This window comes from Ips typographus, linkage group LG5 (genome assembly GCF_016097725.1).
Source record: "Ips typographus isolate SLU linkage group LG5, UJ_Ityp_2.0, whole genome shotgun sequence".
Classification (NCBI taxonomy): domain Eukaryota; kingdom Metazoa; phylum Arthropoda; class Insecta; order Coleoptera; family Curculionidae; genus Ips; species Ips typographus.
Genome location: NC_138426.1, coordinates 12,942,473 through 12,962,344, shown reverse-complemented (window position 1 = coordinate 12,962,344; position 19,872 = coordinate 12,942,473). Strand labels below are relative to the sequence as shown.

Here is a 19,872-nt window from a genome sequence, read left to right as displayed (position 1 = left end):
TTAGGTGAATAAAAAATATTTATTTGTCTATTAAACTACATTCTAAAGCGGAAATAACAAGTTCTACAAAAGTCAACGTACCTAAAAATTGCAGCAAAATTTAAATAAAGCTCATCACTGATAAAACTTAAAATTATTGGCAAGTGATTCAGCAAATATCAATTTATATACAAGAAAACTTAATATGTATATAATATAAAGTAGTTAAAATATACTTTTAATTCATAATTAATAATAAGACATCACAACAAGATTGTACATTCTTATAACATACACTACAACACTCTGTCCTTCATATAAATAAATAATCAGTCTTTTGTTAAATTCTTCCCATTAATAATAAATTGTACTACACGTTTACGGGAGCGCCCTCTGGCACTGGTTTTTCGGAACCACTTTGCCACCCCGAATCCATGGTACCGTCGCTATGGCAACTCTGTCCTTGCACCTCCTCCTCACCTTTGGCATCACCGTACAACAGCCCCGCAGGGTTGCCACCTAAATTCTGAATCAACGCCGATATGTTCGATCCTATGTGTCGTCTGCCTGATTGGTTATTAAGGTTGAGGGTGTTGGGGGGTATGTTTTTGGCACCACCAAAATTGTTAAAACCTTGATTCTGGGCGTTGTAGTAGGTTTGATCGTAGCCCACTCCTGAAATGGTGTTGGTCAAATTGCTGCTACTCTCGGGGATGATTTCGTACTGAGCGTCTGGGGCTAGAAATTGATGATGATCGTTAGGATAGTACTGAGGACAGCAATCATCTGGTGATAGCGTGGCCTCGGTGGTTTCAGTTAAAGGGGTTTGCAAACTACTGCACAAGCTAGTTTGAGATGGGTCTTTGGGGATGAGTTGCATACATGAGTCCCCTAGGTCTTCGGAGCTTGGCAATGGAAAGGGCATTCGACTTCTGGTGGACATTTGCCTATGCGCCATCCTTTGGGCTAGGTAGTCGTCTTCTTCTGACATGGTGGTGGGGACTACTTTGGATTGTTCCTCCAGTTGGGAGTTCAGGGACATTAAACGACCAGACTTTTGGTGGTTACCTTCTAAAGCTTCATCGTATAGGGAAGAGTCTTGGCCGTCGTTTCTCACCGAAATGTTGCAGCAACTGCTGACATCAGCAAAGTACACTTCAGACTCGGTGGTTTCAGGTTTTTGGGGGCTGGTTTCCTGCTTCTGGAAGGCAGCATTTTCCACCCCTTGCAGTCTAGGTAGGTACCTGCAGGGTTGATTTTCTGATTGGTTGCTTGATGGAGGTTTATTATTTTCAGGTACTTGAGGTTCGTGGTAGTCGTTCTCCACTGATTGCTCCTGTTCCCCTTGTCCAAACACGTTCTGGACGTTGGTTTTGTTGTGCGCTTGTTGGTTGCAGGATTTCACTGAAGATCCCACCTCACTATTGACGGCTGTCCTTTTCTTCACCTTCCTCACTGGTAAAGTGTGGGTTACCCTCTCCATACAACTTGAAGTATCCGTACTTTCACTGTTTTCATTATTAACCTGGTGGACTTCCGGTTCTGTAGTGTTTTCGTAGTTGTCTTTGGCACGATTCCTCCTGGAGTTTCTGAACTGATTGTCTTCGTTCATTTGACAATGAGCTTCGTGGGTGTGAGGGTGATGGTGAATATGATGGTATCTATTATGATTTAGCATTTAATTTTAATGACTGGAATAAAGTTGTTGAAGGTACCTGGCAGGTGATTGGTGGAGGAATCTTCTGGCAGGAGAGTTGGGGTCTGAGTATGGTGGTGGGGGACCCCAAACGTAAACTCCTCCAATTGGAGGTCTATTGTCCAGGACGCTGTAAGATCCTGTTGAACCTGATATTTGATCACTTTGCATGTTGTTTTCTGCTGATCTGTTACTGAAGCCATATTGGCTGTCTGCACTGCTTGCAGCCCCTTGATAAGTCAAAGAATTGTCTCTAAAATAAACATAATTTTAGTTAAAATTGGAATGAATCTTTAACTAATTTAAAACATTCACTTACCTGGGGTTGTCAGATTGTTCAACAGTGGCTCTAGACCAAGGCAGCCTCCTCCAGCTCCAACCAGGTCGGCCTCTACTAGAATCCGGATTAACCTGAGGAACATCCTCAGGATTGGGGGAGTAGAAGTTACCCACCCTTCCAGGTGTCCAAAACCTGCTTCAATCAGTATTTATTACCCTAAAGTCTTTGAAATGTTGATTTCTACTACCGTTCTGTAGGATGATGAGCCTCCCAAGGGTAAACTTGCGGTCCTACCGATGCTGAGGAATACCTGCACTCCTCGCAACAGCTGCAGTAGGTCGTTGAGGGTACTGGAGGACCTCTAACCGAACCTTGAGTGCTTGAAGGAGGTACCGCAGGTTGCTGCTGATAGAAAGACCTACAGCGCAGCTCCAACTGCTCCCAGTACATTTTTTTCTTTTCGTGACTGCAATTTGAGTGTTTTCACAAATATTTACGGTCAGATATTGAAAAAAAAATACCTTAACAGTTGATACACCAACATACAGGAAAATATACAGACCAGAATTCCACTAACAGACAAACCAAACATGGCCCTGAGACAGGAATACAAGGCACCATGAATGACTTCACAGTCTGGTGTTGAGTCAAACACGTAACGCATTCCTGTAAACACATTAGACTGTACCTTTTCGCTAGAGCAGTGTTACCAATATCATACCATCATCGTTAGTCGATTGAGCTTCCAGTAAAATGGAGTAACAGGTACAAGTACGAGTTTTGACGGTGTAAACGCACTCTTTGAGAGTTTGCAGACGGTTCATGTGTATCACTGTAGTAGTGATGGTGACTAGGACGCAAGTTAAGGCACAAACCAAGCAACATAAACCGCACACTTTGATCTGTAATACATTCTTGGGTGATGTTTTCATTAATTATTAAATCAAACAAAAAATAATGGTAAAAAAAAACCAGAAGAAAAAATAACTAGAAAACTTACCAAATAGCTGTACCGGTTTTTTCTTCTGGCCAAACTAATCACGCATAAACCGGTAAGTATGAGCTGTCAAATCATATGATAAAGGTAAGAGTGTGATACGGTAAGGTGAAAGCAATACTTACCATGGTGGCGGGGACGAAAGTGGGGATGGTTTCGAAATAGCCCAAAGTAGAAGTGTACGTTCTGAGTAGGAAGTATACGGCCAGAAATAAGGCCCCTAAAATGGTGGCCAGGCCTCCACATGCACAACACCAAAACACGTACTTACGGACTCCTCCTGATGGTGGTGGGGCTGGAAACGTTTGATTAAGCTGATTAAAAACAAGTCTATTCTTATGAACTGGTTAAGTCCGTGAAATTAACATTGAGTAAGAAAAAATTATCAAAACTCTTATAGATTTCACTAAAACCCCATAAAAAAAAACAAAATGAGCCAAAACTGGCCTTTCTAGCTTTTCATGTTTCTGAGATATAAAATTTTCATTTTCTCACTCCAAGTGGGTTTTATAAAGGGTTTTGTCCCTGACTGTCCTATCAAACTAGGTTTCTGGTAGTTCAGACTTTCACTGCTTTTCTCCCTGACTGTACCAAATTTTGTAGTGTTTTTTTAGGTTATTGGATGGAAAATTTGATGAGGATTCCAAAAATGTACTTAAAACTGTCATTTTCTCACTCCAAGTGAGTTTTACAAGGGGTTTTGTCCCTGACTGTCCTAACAAACTGTGTTTCTGGCAGTTCAAACTTTGACACCGCTTTTCTCCCTGACTGTACCAAATTTTGTAGTGTTTTTTTCAGGTTATTGGTTAGGAAATTTGATGAGGATTCCAAAAATGTAATTAAAATTGTCATTTTCTCACTCCAAGGGGGTTTTACAAGGGGTTTTAACCCTGACTGTCCTATCAAACTAGGTTTCTGGTAGTTCAAACTTTGACACCGCTTTTCTCCCGGATTGTACCAAATTTTGTAGTGTTTTTTCAGGTTATTGGTTAGGAAATTTGATGAGGATTCCAAAAATGTACTTAAAACTGTCATTTTCTCACTCCAAGTGGGTTTTACAAGGGGTTTTGTGCCTGACTGTCCTAACAAACTGCGTTTCTGGTAGTTCAAACTTTGACACCGCTTTTCTCACTGATTGTATCAAATTTTGTAGTGTTTTTTCAGGTTATTGGTTAGGAAATTTGATGAGGATTCCAAAAATGTACTTAAAATTGTCATTTTCTCACTCCAAGTGGGTTTTACAAGGGGTTTTAACCCTGACTGTCCTATCAAACTAGGTTTCTGGTAGTTCAAACTTTGACACCGCTTTTCTCCCGGATTGTACCAAATTTTGTAGTGTTTTTTCAGGTTATTGGTTAGGAAATTTGATGAGGATTCCAAAAATGTACTTAAAACTATTTTCTCACTCCAAGTGGGTTTTACAAGGGGTTTTGTGCCTGACTGTCCTAACAAACTGCGTTTCTGGTAGTTCAAACTTTGACACCGCTTTTCTCACTGATTGTATCAAATTTTGTAGTGTTTTTTCAGGTTATTGGTTAGGAAATTTGATGAGGATTCCAAAAATGTACTTAAAATTGTCATTTTCTCACTCCAAGTGGGTTTTACAAGGGGTTTTAACCCTGACTGTCCTATCAAACTAGGTTTCTGGTAGTTCAAACTTTGACACCGCTTTTCTCCCGGATTGTACCAAATTTTGTAGTGTTTTTTTAGGTTATTGGATGGAAAATTTGATGAGGATTCCAAAAATGTACTTAAAACTGTCATTTTCTCACTCCAAGTGAGTTTTACAAGGGGTTTTGTCCCTGACTGTCCTAACAAACTGTGTTTCTGGCAGTTCAAACTTTGACACCGCTTTTCTCCCTGACTGTACCAAATTTTGTAGTGTTTTTTTCAGGTTATTGGTTAGGAAATTTGATGAGGATTCCAAAAATGTAATTAAAATTGTCATTTTCTCACTCCAAGGGGGTTTTACAAGGGGTTTTAACCCTGACTGTCCTATCAAACTAGGTTTCTGGTAGTTCAAACTTTGACACCGCTTTTCTCCCGGATTGTACCAAATTTTGTAGTGTTTTTTCAGGTTATTGGTTAGGAAATTTGATGAGGATTCCAAAAATGTACTTAAAACTGTCATTTTCTCACTCCAAGTGGGTTTTACAAGGGGTTTTGTGCCTGACTGTCCTAACAAACTGCGTTTCTGGTAGTTCAAACTTTGACACCGCTTTTCTCACTGATTGTATCAAATTTTGTAGTGTTTTTTCAGGTTATTGGTTAGGAAATTTGATGAGGATTCCAAAAATGTACTTAAAATTGTCATTTTCTCACTCCAAGTGGGTTTTACAAGGGGTTTTAACCCTGACTGTCCTATCAAACTAGGTTTCTGGTAGTTCAAACTTTGACACCGCTTTTCTCCCGGATTGTACCAAATTTTGTAGTGTTTTTTCAGGTTATTGGTTAGGAAATTTGATGAGGATTCCAAAAATGTACTTAAAACTATTTTCTCACTCCAAGTGGGTTTTACAAGGGGTTTTGTGCCTGACTGTCCTAACAAACTGCGTTTCTGGTAGTTCAAACTTTGACACCGCTTTTCTCACTGATTGTATCAAATTTTGTAGTGTTTTTTCAGGTTATTGGTTAGGAAATTTGATGAGGATTCCAAAAATGTACTTAAAATTGTCATTTTCTCACTCCAAGTGGGTTTTACAAGGGGTTTTAACCCTGACTGTCCTATCAAACTAGGTTTCTGGTAGTTCAAACTTTGACACCGCTTTTCTCCCGGATTGTACCAAATTTTGTAGTGTTTTTTCAGGTTATTGGTTAGGAAATTTGATGAGGATTCCAAAAATGTACTTAAAACTGTCATTTTCTCACTCCAAGTGGGTTTTACAAGGGGTTTTGTGCCTGACTGTCCTAACAAACTGCGTTTCTGGTAGTTCAAACTTTGACACCGCTTTTCTCCCTGATTGTACCAAATTTTTGTAGTGTTTTTTCAGGTTATTGGTTAGGAAATTTGATGAGGATTCCAAAAATGTACTTAAAATTGTCATTTTCTCACTCCAAGGGGGTTTTACAAGGGGTTTTAACCCTGACTGTCCTATCAAACTAGGTTTCTGGTAGTTCAAACTTTGACACCGCTTTTCTCACTGATTGTATCAAATTTTGTAGTGTTTTTTCAGGTTATTGGTTAGGAAATTTGATGAGGATTCCAAAAATGTACTTAAAATTGTCATTTTCTCACTCCAAGTGGGTTTTACAAGGGGTTTTAACCCTGACTGTCCTATCAAACTAGGTTTCTGGTAGTTCAAACTTTGACACCGCTTTTCTCACTGATTGTATCAAATTTTGTAGTGTTTTTTCAGGTTATTGGTTAGGAAATTTGATGAGGATTCCAAAAATGTACTTAAAATTGTCATTTTCTCACTCCAAGTGGGTTTTACAAGGGGTTTTAACCCTGACTGTCCTATCAAACTAGGTTTCTGGTAGTTCAAACTTTGACACCGCTTTTCTCACTGATTGTATCAAATTTTGTAGTGTTTTTTCAGGTTATTGGTTAGGAAATTTGATGAGGATTCCAAAAATGTACTTAAAATTGTCATTTTCTCACTCCAAGTGGGTTTTACAAGGGGTTTTGTGCCTGACTGTCCTAACAAACTGCGTTTCTGGTAGTTCAAACTTTGACACCGCTTTTCTCCCTGATTGTACCAAATTTTTGTAGTGTTTTTCAGGTTATTGGTTAGGAAATTTGATGAGGATTCCAAAAATGTACTTAAAATTGTCATTTTCTCATTCCAAGTAGGTTTTATAAAGGGTTTTGTCCCTGACTGTCCTATCAAACTAGGTTTCTGGTAGTTCAAACTTTGACACCGCTTTTCTCCCGGATTGTACCAAATTTTGTAGTGTTTTTTTCAGGTTATTGGTTAGGAAATTTGATGAGAATTCCAAAAATGTACTTAAAACTGTCATTTTCTCACTCCAAGTGGGTTTTACAAGGGGTTTTGTGCCTGAAACAAACTGCGTTTCTGGTAGTTCAAACTTTGACACCGCTTTTCTCCCTGATTGTACCAAATTTTTGTAGTGTTTTTTCAGGTTATTGGTTAGGAAATTTGATGAGGATTCCAAAAATGTACTTAAAATTGTCATTTTCTCACTCCAAGGGGGTTTTACAAGGGGTTTTAACCCTGACTGTCCTATCAAACTAGGTTTCTGGTAGTTCAAACTTTGACACCGCTTTTCTCACTGATTGTATCAAATTTTGTAGTGTTTTTTCAGGTTATTGGTTAGGAAATTTGATGAGGATTCCAAAAATGTACTTAAAATTGTCATTTTCTCACTCCAAGTGGGTTTTACAAGGGGTTTTAACCCTGACTGTCCTATCAAACTAGGTTTCTGGTAGTTCAAACTTTGACACCGCTTTTCTCACTGATTGTATCAAATTTTGTAGTGTTTTTTCAGGTTATTGGTTAGGAAATTTGATGAGGATTCCAAAAATGTACTTAAAATTGTCATTTTCTCACTCCAAGTGGGTTTTACAAGGGGTTTTAACCCTGACTGTCCTATCAAACTAGGTTTCTGGTAGTTCAAACTTTGACACCGCTTTTCTCCCGGATTGTACCAAATTTTGTAGTGTTTTTTCAGGTTATTGGTTAGGAAATTTGATGAGGATTCCAAAAATGTACTTAAAACTGTCATTTTCTCACTCCAAGTGGGTTTTACAAGGGGTTTTGTGCCTGACTGTCCTAACAAACTGCGTTTCTGGTAGTTCAAACTTTGACACCGCTTTTCTCCCTGATTGTACCAAATTTTTGTAGTGTTTTTTCAGGTTATTGGTTAGGAAATTTGATGAGGATTCCAAAAATGTACTTAAAATTGTCATTTTCTCATTCCAAGTAGGTTTTATAAAGGGTTTTGTCCCTGACTGTCCTATCAAACTAGTTTTCTGGTAGTTCAAACTTTGACACCGCTTTTCTCCCGGATTGTACCAAATTTTGTAGTGTTTTTTCAGGTTATTGGTTAGGAAATTTGATAAGGATTCCAAAAATGTGCTTAAAACTGTCATTTTCTCACTCCAAGTGGGTTTTACAAGGGGTTGTGTCCCTGACTGTTTTATCAAACTGAGTTTCTGGTAGTTCAAACTTTAACATCGCTTTTCTCCCTGACTGTACCAAATTTTGTAGTGTTTTTTCAGGTTAGTGGATAGGAAATTTGATGCGGATTCCAAAAATATACTTAAAAACATAATTCGGTCACTCCAAGTGGATTTTACAGGCGATTTTGTCCCTAACTGTCGTTTCAAAGTGTTTCTAGCTGTTCAAACTTTGACACCGCTTTTTTCCCTGACTGTACAAAATTTTGTATTATGTTTTCAGGTTATTGGATAGGAAATTTGATGAGGATTCCAAAAATGTACTTAAAATTGTCATTTTCTCATTCCAAGTAGGTTTTATAAAGGGTTTTGTCCCTGACTATCCTATCAAACTAGGTTTCTGGTAGTTCAAACTTTGATACCGCTTTTCTCCCTGATTGTACCAAATTTTGTACTGTTTTTTCAGGTTATTGGTTAGGAAATTTGATGAGGATTCCAAAAATGTACTTAAAACACTAAAACGCCATAAAAAAATATAAAATGAGCCAAAACTGGCCTCTCTAGCTTTTCATGTTTCTGAGATATTGAATTTCAAAAAGCAGTAAAAAAGACCCTTACGTCATTCTTTCAATTTTGTTCAGAAATTGTGACTGGTCAATCACCAAGTGCTGAGTGGCGTTGACAGGAATGCCGAAAATGTGGATTTACCATAAATCATCACAGTCATTAAGGTTCATTTTTCTTTATTATTAAATTTAATTTCAATGATAAATCCCTTCAGGATGCCGATTTCTTGCAGGCAAAATTCGGCTTTATAAACCCTGTCAAGAAACTGATTAACAGGGTATATTTCTAGTAAAAATTGTAGTGCAACAGGTACAGGGTGATCCGTTTTATTTGGTCATTATACTATGTCAGTTGATTTAAGTACTAATTTTCAAGTTGGTTCAAATAATTTTTTGACTATTTACACAGTGTTTTGAACCTTACAGAAAACTCTAAAATTTGGTATTGCAAAGTAACCAATTTAGTGTTTTTAAGTGGAATTTACTGAACTGTTACCTGTATGGGGTAAATGGGTGGCATAATGTGGCGGCATCATGGCAGGTGGGATGTGGTACTGCACCACCTGCATGACCGGGTACCCGTGCATGGTTTCACTGTATTTGCCAAGCCAATTAACGTTAATTGGTTACATTTTACGTGTGGAAGCACTAATAAAACGATCACTCTATTTTTAGGGCCCGGAAAATGGACACTTTGAAAGGACGTTATACATTGTGGAAGTGTTTTTCACTGATGACGACGTCTGAGTTTTGATTGTCCAGTTTGAGGGGTGGCGGGGGAGTCAGGGATGGTGCAGTTTCAAACCTCAAAACGTGCGAAACTCTGATTTAAAACTAAAAAAGCCAAAGTGCGTCCCTGCCCGTGAAACGACGCAGGACAACTTCCCCTCTAATAGTCAATATTTTCTACTCTTCTCTCTCCCTCTTTCGCCTCTAAGGGTTTTATAGAACCCCTCATCCATCCCACTCACTCTCATCTTTTAAACAAAGACACTGTACTCTAACCCTCTCTAGGGCTGTTTCCTTGGTTTCCCCCAGCTTAAGAGATTCCGAAAGCTAATTTTAATCAAATATTAGTTCGTGCACTTAATGAGCCAAATCTGAAACTTCCTGCTCTTCTATTACACCAAAGTGTTGATTGATTAGGTGCCGGCTGTAAAACGACCGCAATTACGAATTCATAAATCAAAAAAAAAAACTGTATAAGTAGTCTACTTATAAGTTACGAAGTAAATATTCTCATGGTAATAATTATCAAGAGCCAGTTTGTTAATTATTATTCATCAGTGTCTAAGACATGCAATGTCCACAGTTTCTTTTACGCCTTCATTAAAAATGTTAATTTCATCTTCTATTGCTTATTTCCTTTTATTATTTTCTATTTCAGTTTTTGCGGTTAACGACCTGCCAGTACAAAAGTCAAAAAAGGTGATAGTGATGGGTAATTTACCCTTGACTGTACTAAATGTTGTAGTGTTTTTTCAGGTTATTAGATAGGAAATTTAATGAGGATTCCAAAAATGTACTTAAAATTGTCATTTTCTCACTCCAAGTGGGTTTTACAAGGGGTTTTGTCCCTGACTGTCCTATCAAACTGGGTTTTTGGTAATTCAGACTTTGACACTGCTTTTCTCCCTGACTGTACCAAATTTTGTATTATGTTTTCAGGTTATTGGATAGGAAATTTAATGAGGATTCCAAAAATGTACTTAAAACTGTCATTTTCTCACTCCAAGTCGGTTTTACTAGGGGTTTTGTCCCTGACTGTCTTATCAAACTGGGTTTCTGATAGTTCGAACTTTGACACCGCTTTTCTCCCTGATTGTACCAAATTTTGTAGTGTTTTTTCAGGTTATGGGATAGGAAATTTCATGAGGATTCCAAAAATGTACTTAAAACTGTCATTTTCTCACTCCAAGTGGGTTTTACAAGGGGTTGTGTCACTGACTGTCCTAACAAACTGTGTTTCTGGCAGTTCAAACTTTGACACCCCTTTGTTCCCTGACTGTACTAAATTTTGTAGTGTTTTTTCAGGTTATGGGATAGGAAATTTAATGAGGATTCCAAAAATGTACTTAAAACTGTCATTTTCTCACTCCAAGTGGGTTTTACAAGGGGTTTTGTCTCTGACTGTTTTATAAAACTGTGTTTCTGATAGTTCGAACTTTGACACCGCTTTTCTCCCTGATTGTACCAAATTTTGTAGTGTTTTTTCAGGTTATTGGATAGGAAATTTCATGAGGATTCCAAAAATGTACTTAAAACTGTCATTTTCTCACTCTAAGTGGGTTTTGCAAGGGGTTTTGTCCCTGACTGTCCTATCAAACTGAGCTTCTGATAGTTCAAACTTTGACACCGCTTTTCTCCCTGACTGTACCAAATTTCGTAATGTATTTTCAGGTTATTGGATAGGAAATTTAATGAGGATTCCAAAAATGCACTTAAAACTGTCATTTTCTCACTCTAAGTGGGTTTTGCAAGGGGTTTTGTCCCTGACTGTCCTATCAAACTGGGTTTCTGGTAGTTCAAACTTTGACACCGCTTTTCTCCCTGACTGTACCAAATTTTGTATTATGCTTTCAGGTTATTGGTTAGGAAATTTGATGAGGATTCCAAAAATGTACTTAAAACTGTCATTTTCTCACTCCAAGTCGGTTTTACTAGGGGTTTTGTCCCTGACTGTCTTATCAAACTGAGCTTCTGGCAGTTCAAATTTTGACCCTGCTTTTCTCCCTGACTGTACCAAATTTTGTATTATATTTTCAGGTTATTGGTTAGGAAATTTGATGAGGATTCCAAAAATGTACTTAAAACTGTCATTTTCTCACTCCAAGTGGGTTTTACAAGGGGTTTTGCCCCTGACTGTCCTATCAAACTGGGTTTCTGGTAGTTCAGACTTTCAATGCTTTTCTCCCTGACTGTACCAAATTTTGTAGTGTTTTTTTCAGGTTATTGGATGGGAAATTTGATGAGGATTCCAAAAATGTACTTAAAACTGTAATTTTCTCACTCCAAGTGGGTTTTACAAGGGGTTTTGTCTCTGACTGTCCTATCAAATTAGGTTTCTCGTAGTTCAAACTTTGACACCGCTTTTCTCCCTGACTGTACCAAATTTTGTATTATGTTTTCAGGTTATTGGATAGGAAATTTGATGAGGATTCCAAAAATGTACTTAAAACTGTCATTTTTTCACTCCAAGTGAGTTTTACAAGGGGTTGTGTCCCTGACTGTCCTAACAAATTGTGTTTCTGGCAGTTCAAACTTTGACACCCCTTTTTTACCTGACTGTACCAAATTTTGTAGTGTTTTTTTGGGTTATTGGTTAGGAAATTTGATGAGGATTCCAAAAATGTACTTAAAACTGTCATTTTTTCACTCCAAGTGAGTTTTACAAGGGGTTTTGTCCCTGACTGTCCTATCAAACTGTGTTTCTGGCAGTTCAAATTTTGACACCCCTTTGTTCCCTGACTGTACCAAATTTTGTAGTGTTCTTTCAGGTTATTGGTTAGGAAATTTGATGGGGATTCCAAAAATGTACTTAAAACTGTCATTTTCTCACTGCAAGTGAGTTTGACAAGCAATTTTGTCTCGGACTGTCAAAATGTGGAGGGTTTCTCTCTCTTTTTTAGGAAATTAAAAACTGAAAAAACTCACTCATTCTAGGTCTGTATCTTGAATTCAAACTCCCCACTCCTTCATACCGTGGTCGGGGAGGTGGTCTGGGGGGTAAGGCGGGAGGCAGGGGAGACACCTCAATTCTATCCTCTTCCAGTTTGCGCGTCTGCGTGTTTTGCTCCAAACTGCTCCGGTCTCCCGTCTCTCCTTCTGTCTGCAAAATCACCGTGATCACCACCGCTCACTATATCACCAGATATAGTGACTTACCTTAATGTGACAGGTACAAGACTGTTGTTTTGGTGGGGGCCGGTTCATGTGCACGTGACCTAGATTAACCACGTGATGATGAGGGGACGATTTGTTATGGCAGTGGGGGTAAACGTCAGTCTTTGGGGTTTCAGGTCGATCGCTTGCGCACTGTAATTGAGTTGTTACAGTCAGTATGGAGGACGTTTTGGAGGCTTACCTCACGACAGCAGGTGCAATGTGGATGGCTGAGTAGGCCGTGGTCGCTAGCTTCACTAGACTGGTAGTGATGCTCCATTTTAGGGGCCTCTGGTGGCAACGACATGCTGACGTGCAGTTGAAATTATTCCGGCTACATTCTTTCAATAATTGCTGAAATAAGACGGTTCTTAACTGCCTGCTTTCGGTTTGTGCCCTTAAGGGTTCGGGTACCAACTGAAGGCAGGTAGATATATGGGTAATAATACACAAAAATAACCTGCTGGGTATGTGGATTCTTTGCAAAAGTTTTCACGCTTTTTTGTTTGGGGTTCTTTTGATGTTTTTTGGTCGTTTATTTTTACGTGACAATTTTGACTGAAACTACCCAAAAACTTTTGTTAACTGGGAATATTCCCACGCCCTATTTCTTGCCACTTCTTTGAATTTAGTTGAGTTACATTGCTGATTGACCAAAACCGAATTGTGATTGCCACTGAATTACTCTGAAGATCAATATGATTATAATAAGTAGCAAAATTCCTTTTTGTCTTATGCCAAGTCAAATATTGCCCCATACTTGACATTTACCAGACTTAAAGTTTATTGTTTATTTGCCTTAAGAGCGCAGCAACAAATTAGATTATATCGTCAAATACTGTTCCACCCACAATAAGACATTCAAAAAGCAGAGAAAGGTCTGATTACCAATACAATCACTACCTTTAAAAGGAAATCTGTATAACACACCTTTTCATGTTAAATGAAATTTAGTCATTTTGGGTAAATAATTACACTTACTTGAGCTGTTATTACTTGGTAAAAGACGACAAAAGACATAGTAATTTGAGGACGTTTTCTGCATTCATTGCGGTTATTATAAGCAAAAATTGCAGTTTGAAATTCAGTATACAGCATTGTAATGCAATACGTAGCCAAAGGGTCATGTGAATTTTGTTATACATGCTGAAAAACGTGCAAAAATGTCTGTATACTTATATTTTGATGGTTTCTGTACTGTCAATAAGTATATTATAAGTTATTTTGTCGTGTTTAAAAACTGTTTTAAACTAGTAATTAACCCTTAAAGCAAAATCCAGTTAAATTGCCAAGTATAGTGACCAATCCAATTTAGATCCATTAACCCATATTAACCTATACAAAAAAAACACCATAATAGAAGTCGTTGAACTGAGGACGTTCATCAAAAAAGTGTTGCTTAAAGGGTAAAATCAGACCTTACAATTACCTCTCAAAGTTAAATTTAACCGGTTTTCGTCGCATAAAAACTAATTTTCGTGTAACTGTACCATTGAGATCGAAAACCAGATGGCGTCCCACCGATCTCAACTCTAATGGTACCACCAATTTAATAATTATCAACTTTATGTTGTCGTTGAAGTATCTAACAGGATATCAATTGTAGACTTGAAAAAGCATTGGGTACTGCCATGGTACAAAGGTAAACCACCTAATGACGTGTACGGCCCATGGACAGGTACCATGAATGGCCTCTTTAGCTCAGTGGTAGAGCACTGGTCTCGTAAACCAGGGGTCGTGAGTTCAATCCTCACAGGAGGCAACCACTTTTTTACTTCCGGACTTAAATCCATTTGATTGCCCAGAACAATGTTTTAACGCAAGAACAGGATCACAAATTCGTTCACCTACACCTAAATGGTACCGTGTGTTTAGGTACCACAAGGTCACACTTATAGGAAGTGGTTGCTAAAGTCAGATTCGGCCACCACGACGGCCAGACTTAAATCTACTAGATGTTTGTTTTGATCTTTTTAGAGTTCTGGTTTAGTGGAATATCACAAAAACATCAGAGAATTATTATTGTTTACAATTTTTTGAAGAAGTGGCTTCAAGAATGAATCACTCTGTGTTTTGAAAATTAGTGTAAAACACTGACACCTGATTTGACATTTTTGCTTTACTAACTTTGCAGTGTTGTAGTCAAGCTTAAATAAGGTTTATAACAGTGGCTTTACTGTTTTCCCAGTCAAAATATGACAGTATCGGTTCACAATGTTCTGCACATTGCAATATCTCAAAAAAGTGATCAAAGACGAAGGAATGTAATCAACGTAAACGTGGCCCTACACAGTATTTGTTTCATTGCATAACCCTTTTACACACCAGCAACGTTCTCTTACCTAATATTTAACACTTCTTGAGATATGTAACTCCAGTAACACTAAAGTGAGCACCCCCAACAACACTATAAACAACACAAAAAAAACACTATTTAAGCCTAAGAACAGTTTAAACCGATGTCAGCGTCCGAAATGGTCCATCTCGGACTACAGGCCGTCTTTGTCTAACTTTCTTTTCTCTTTGGCTGGTTCTGGGTGCCGGTACCGGCTCGAAGAACCTTGGATGGAACGGAATGCCACCCCACCACTCGGTAAACGGTCGTTTTGCTATGTCGGGCGCGGACTTGTTGCACCCAACCACGTCATTTACGTAAACGTCATGCAGTCTGTCCGGTACTTGAACATGTTTTTAGCGTCGTTGATGAGTAGCATTGAATGTCTGATGGTACCAAAGAATTGATGGGAACCGGCCTAGATCTTAATATGGTTGTGTAGAAGAAAAACTTGACATTACAGTATAAAATGTAATTGGAACCCGACCGTGACGCTACTGGTACTGATAACGACACTGGTCGCCACTTGAATTGGAATTTCTATGAATAACCGTTTTTCTGAGGCCGTTATCATTCTTGATCGTTTTGCACCAGTTTTATGGGTACCGCATTTTTCTGTGGAAAAACAATGGTACTCTCAAAATCTGTAAATAGCTAAAGTCACCGCCCTCTGTACAGGGTGCTGCATTTTCGATGGTTTTACGGGGTACAGAGAAAACGGTAATAGATAGAAAAAAAGTAGCATACGTGTTCCGATCTCATTTTCTGAGCTGAGATGATTGGCGAAGAGTGGGCTGCGCAAACTTCTTTCGTTTCAAAGATACGGGGGGTTTTTGAAAATTGGTCATTTTGGAACCTCCTCTGTATTTCATTTGCTATTAAAGTTATCAAAAAAGGAAAAACGGTTTCCGGTAGAAGTTTTGACGTAGAATCCAATGGCGTAGTCAGTTTTTTTCTATTACGTTTAGTTTCTGACATATGACACTAAGTTATATTTTTTTTAATGGAACACCCTATATATTTTTAGGTCATTTAATTCTGTTGATTTTTACTATTTCAACGGTGTATTAAAACATATAAGTTTGTAAACGTTAATCTTCGTAATTAGAAAAAAAGCGTTTCCTTAATAAAAAAGTGCTAAATAATATGTATAAAAATACCCACAGTCGAAAACAAATTTGGCTATATTCATATTAACATGTTACATGTCGTTTATAAACAGTTTTTTTAACTTCTACCTTAAAAATAGTAGAAAATAGAAATGGCCACTTTTCTTATTAAAGTGACGGTAGAACTGTTTGTAACTTAGATTTTTAATAAGATTTATTAAAAATATTTAATTTCCTGTTGTGTTAGCTTATACGATTTCCGATTTTGTTTGGTATTTTAGATATTGGTTATTTTTTAGCTTAGCAAAGGTCCTTTTTTTAAAATAACAGGATTAACCTCTACAAACTTATATGTTGTAATACACCGTTGAAAAGGTAAAAATAAACAGAATTAAATGAACTAAAAATATATAGGGTGTTCCATTTAAAAAAATATAACTTAGTGTCATATGTCAGAAACTAAACGTAATAGAAAAAAACTGGCTACGCCATTGGATTCTACGTCAAAACTTCTACCGGAAACCGTTTTTCCTTTTTTGATAACTTTAATAGCAAATGAAATACAGAGGATGTTCCAAAATGACCAATTTTCAAAAACCCCCCGTATCTTTGAAACAAAAGAAGTTTGCGCAGCCCACTCTTCGCCAGTCATCTCAGCTCAGAAAATGAGATCGGAACACGTATGCTACTTTTTTTCTATCTATTACCGTTTTCTCTATACCCCGTAAAACCATCGAAAATGCAGCACCCTGTACAAGAAAGCCTAGAATGTCACTCTTAATGGCGGCGTTAGCGGTTTTTGTTTTGTACACAAATCTATGCAGATGCAGTAGAAAATATGTTTTTTTTTTATTTTTTCGTGTAGTTGATTAGAAGTTGTGAGTGAAAAATCAAAGAACGTTTCATTCCTGATCCAGATATGTATAGATATGGCTTTTTATACCCAAAGTTTGGTTAGAACCCTTTGTCCTGGAAAGTACAACAAACTAATGTGAAAACTGCTCAATCAAAGAAAATTTGGAAATCCTTGAAGCTAGGTAAGCAAAACTGGTAAATGTGTTTTATATTATTACCAAGACCTTTCTTTTAAAATGTAAATGTGCCAATGGAACTTCTAAAAGCTGTCCTGTTTCTTCAGAGTAAACCTTTGTTGCTCTCAAAATGTAACTCACATACCTATGTATGTAAGAGGCAATAAGTTTACTGAAGGAGAAAGCATATTGTACTTACCACTGAGTATTGTGTTGGAGTAAAATCATTCCAGTTCAAAGCTTTCAACCACTGTTGGGTTCGAGCAGGGTCTTTTGGAAAGTAAAAGACTGACACTTTTAGGCATTTCACCAAATTGCTTTTACAATTTGGCAAACAACAAGTGGACGGCATATTGTAGAGGCAATAGAATTTAAGTTAAAAAACCAACAACAAATTATAGAACAATAACAATAGTGATAACACAATAAAATGAACACAAACGACACTTTCACTAGAGCAATAAACATATAAACAACAATATATAATAGCAAACAAAAATTACTTTGGCAAGTAATCCCAAGTCTTGTCTTTAAACCTTAAAAATTAATTTAATCATCGAAAAACTCAATTTCCACAATACAAACAAATGCAAACTGTCAACCACTATTTCGGCCATATTGGAATTTTTGGCATGCACCTTCTTGGCTTTCTCGTATAGAGGGCGGTGCTAAAGTCCGTTCCAGGACAGTGACGTAATTAAAATTTGACGTTATTTACGAATTTTGTCATCACTGTCATTCAAAATTACTAAAATCAAGAAACTTTAGACTCAACGGTTTTTTTCAATTAACAATATCTGAGCAAAAGGCAATTTGTATGCTTTTTCGACGCAATATTAAAATTTTGCTACATTTCTAAAAATTGATTTCCAATAATGATCATCATAGTATTTTAAATGCTATTTCGATTTTCGATACTTAAAAAGCGTTTTATTTAATAACAAAACACAAAGTTCACCTTGTTGTTCAGAGAAAAACGTTTACTAAACTTTGCTAATAAAATCAGTCAACTTGCTTATCAAACACTAGCAAACTAATGGTGTTTTCCAAATGCCAGACCAAACTTTGTCAGAAATACTCTTTTTCTAGAAATAGTGTTTACTAAAATACAAACTTTCTTAAATTAGTAAAAACCTTAATCGTCATCACATTTGATAAAAGGATTTGGTGGAGTCCTCCAAGTCACTTTTTTCCAATCCATCTTCTCATAATCCCATTCTGAGGCTAAGCCCCTAATGGGGTTCACCATCAAGTCAATTTGACGTCTCAACTGAGCCCTACGGCTTGCCGGGCTAAAACTTTCCGGTAAATCTTCGTAGACAAACATTTTGACGTAGAGGAAAAGCCAAATACCGACTGAACACAAGATTAAAGTGTAGCCGAACACTTCGGCCCAATCGCCTAAAAAGTTAGTGTTGTTTTTAGGGGGTTTGTTTCGAAATTGTAGTTAGTTACGTGGGTGATGTTTGAATTCTGCGAAAGTTTGACAAAAACTCGCCCTGTACAAGGCTTTCTTTTCCTCTTTAGTTAGTAACCTCCAGTCACCTCTGGCTTTTTCGTGGAGGCTCTGAACTTCAGAGGTGTTTTCCTTCCATCGAATTGAAGGGAAAGGAAATTCGGCCAGATCGTAATAACCTGGTTGTCCGTTCATTCCTGGAAGTTTGATTTTAGGTAGTTTAAGTTTAAGTGAAGAAATGCGACTTAAAACTTACCGTACCCCACAATTTCCCTAGTACCAATACGGTCAATCCAGTATTGGTCTCGGTTTTCAGCCCATTCGCCCATTTTTCGTATCACGCACCTTAAAGGCCGCAAAGGTCGAAGAAAATTCATTTTATTTGATTGATATAATTCAAAATTATTGTTTGACAGGTGCTGGTATTGACGTTTTAGTGGCCGCATTCGTTTACAAGCTCTATGGAGCGAGCATAAGCGTTTTTGACGTCACGATGACGTAATTTAGCAGAATCTTAATTTGAACAACTGTCAAATTACGCCATTGTGACGTCAAAACAGCTCGGTTCGCTCCATGTAGCTTGAAAACGAATGCGACCATTGTGTAACCTGTATTTTACTACAAATTAATGCGTAGTACTTAGGAGTAATAGGGAGCAATTTACGGTCAAAGCAACGAGTGTCACAAAATATGTTATTTTATGGTGAAGGAACTTTGACGCCCTCTAGCAGCCAAACGACGTTATCAATCAACTCGAGTGGGGATATTTTTGGAAAGCTTCAAGTCTGCTCTATCTTTTGTTTTCTATAATATTTTGACGTATCTTGTAAAGTAAGGGAGCAATTTAGGGTCAAAACAACGTGTGTCAAAAAATATGTGATTTTATGGTGAAGGAACTTTGACGCCTTCTAGCGGCCAAACGGTGCAATCAATCGAATCATGGGGGGATAGTTTTGGAAAGCCTGAAATCTGCTCTATTTCTTGTTTTCTATAACATTTTGACGTAACTTGTCAAATAAGGGAGTAATTTAGGGTCAAAGCAACGAGTGTCACAAAATATGTGATTTTATGGTGAAGGAACTTTGACGCCTTCTAGCGGCCAAACGGTGCAATCAATCGAATCATGAGGGGATAGTCTTGGGAAGCCTGAAATCTGCTCTATTTCTTGTTTTCCATGACATTTTGACGTAACTTGTCAAATAAGGGAGTAATTTAGGGTCAAAGCAACGAGTGTCACAAAATATGTTATTTTATGGTGAAGGAACTTTGACGCCCTCTAGCAGCCAAACGACGTTATCAATCAACTCGAGTGGGGATATTTTTGGAAAGCTTCAAGTCTGCTCTATCTTTTGTTTTCTATAATATTTTGACGTATCTTGTCAAGTAAGGGAGCAATTTAGGGTCAAAACAACGTGTGTCAAAAAATATGTGATTTCATGGTGAAGGAACTTTGACGCCTTC

The 19,872-nt window shown here is 37.6% G+C and overlaps 2 protein-coding genes and 1 non-coding gene across 8 annotated transcripts; 1 reads left to right on the top strand and 2 right to left on the bottom strand.

The window, feature by feature from the left end:
* Positions 1-15,222, bottom strand: LOC145729088 (uncharacterized). 6 transcript variants are annotated; one of them, XM_081979700.1, is made up of 12 exons: positions 14,823-15,222; positions 12,683-12,834; positions 12,484-12,633; positions 12,253-12,427; positions 3,078-3,247; positions 2,956-3,018; positions 2,677-2,869; positions 2,477-2,621; positions 2,203-2,421; positions 1,995-2,150; positions 1,695-1,928; positions 1-1,640 (listed from the first exon to the last, which is right to left on the bottom strand). In XM_081979700.1, exons 2-12 carry the CDS (start codon positions 12,785-12,787, stop codon positions 350-352), a joined length of 2,901 nt encoding a protein of 966 aa, XP_081835826.1. In that variant the 5' UTR covers positions 12,788-12,834; positions 14,823-15,222; the 3' UTR covers positions 1-349. The 6 variants fall into 6 exon arrangements, with proteins under 6 accessions (XP_081835826.1, XP_081835829.1, XP_081835828.1 ...); XM_081979703.1 differs by having other exon boundaries at positions 2,677-2,857; XM_081979702.1 differs by having other exon boundaries at positions 1,995-2,147; positions 14,823-15,219.
* TRNAT-CGU (transfer RNA threonine (anticodon CGU)) lies at positions 14,171-14,242 on the top strand. Its single transcript has one exon. It is a non-coding gene; the product is annotated as a tRNA-Thr (tRNA).
* A 2,813-nt stretch (positions 15,223-18,035) lies between the features above and the next one.
* Positions 18,036-18,829, bottom strand: LOC145729224 (cytochrome c oxidase subunit 4 isoform 1, mitochondrial-like). Its single transcript, XM_081979904.1, has 3 exons — positions 18,668-18,829; positions 18,411-18,608; positions 18,036-18,356 (listed from the first exon to the last, which is right to left on the bottom strand). Exons 1-3 carry the CDS (start codon positions 18,786-18,788, stop codon positions 18,091-18,093), a joined length of 585 nt encoding a protein of 194 aa, XP_081836030.1. The 5' UTR covers positions 18,789-18,829; the 3' UTR covers positions 18,036-18,090.
* Positions 18,830-19,872: the final 1,043 nt, after the last annotated feature.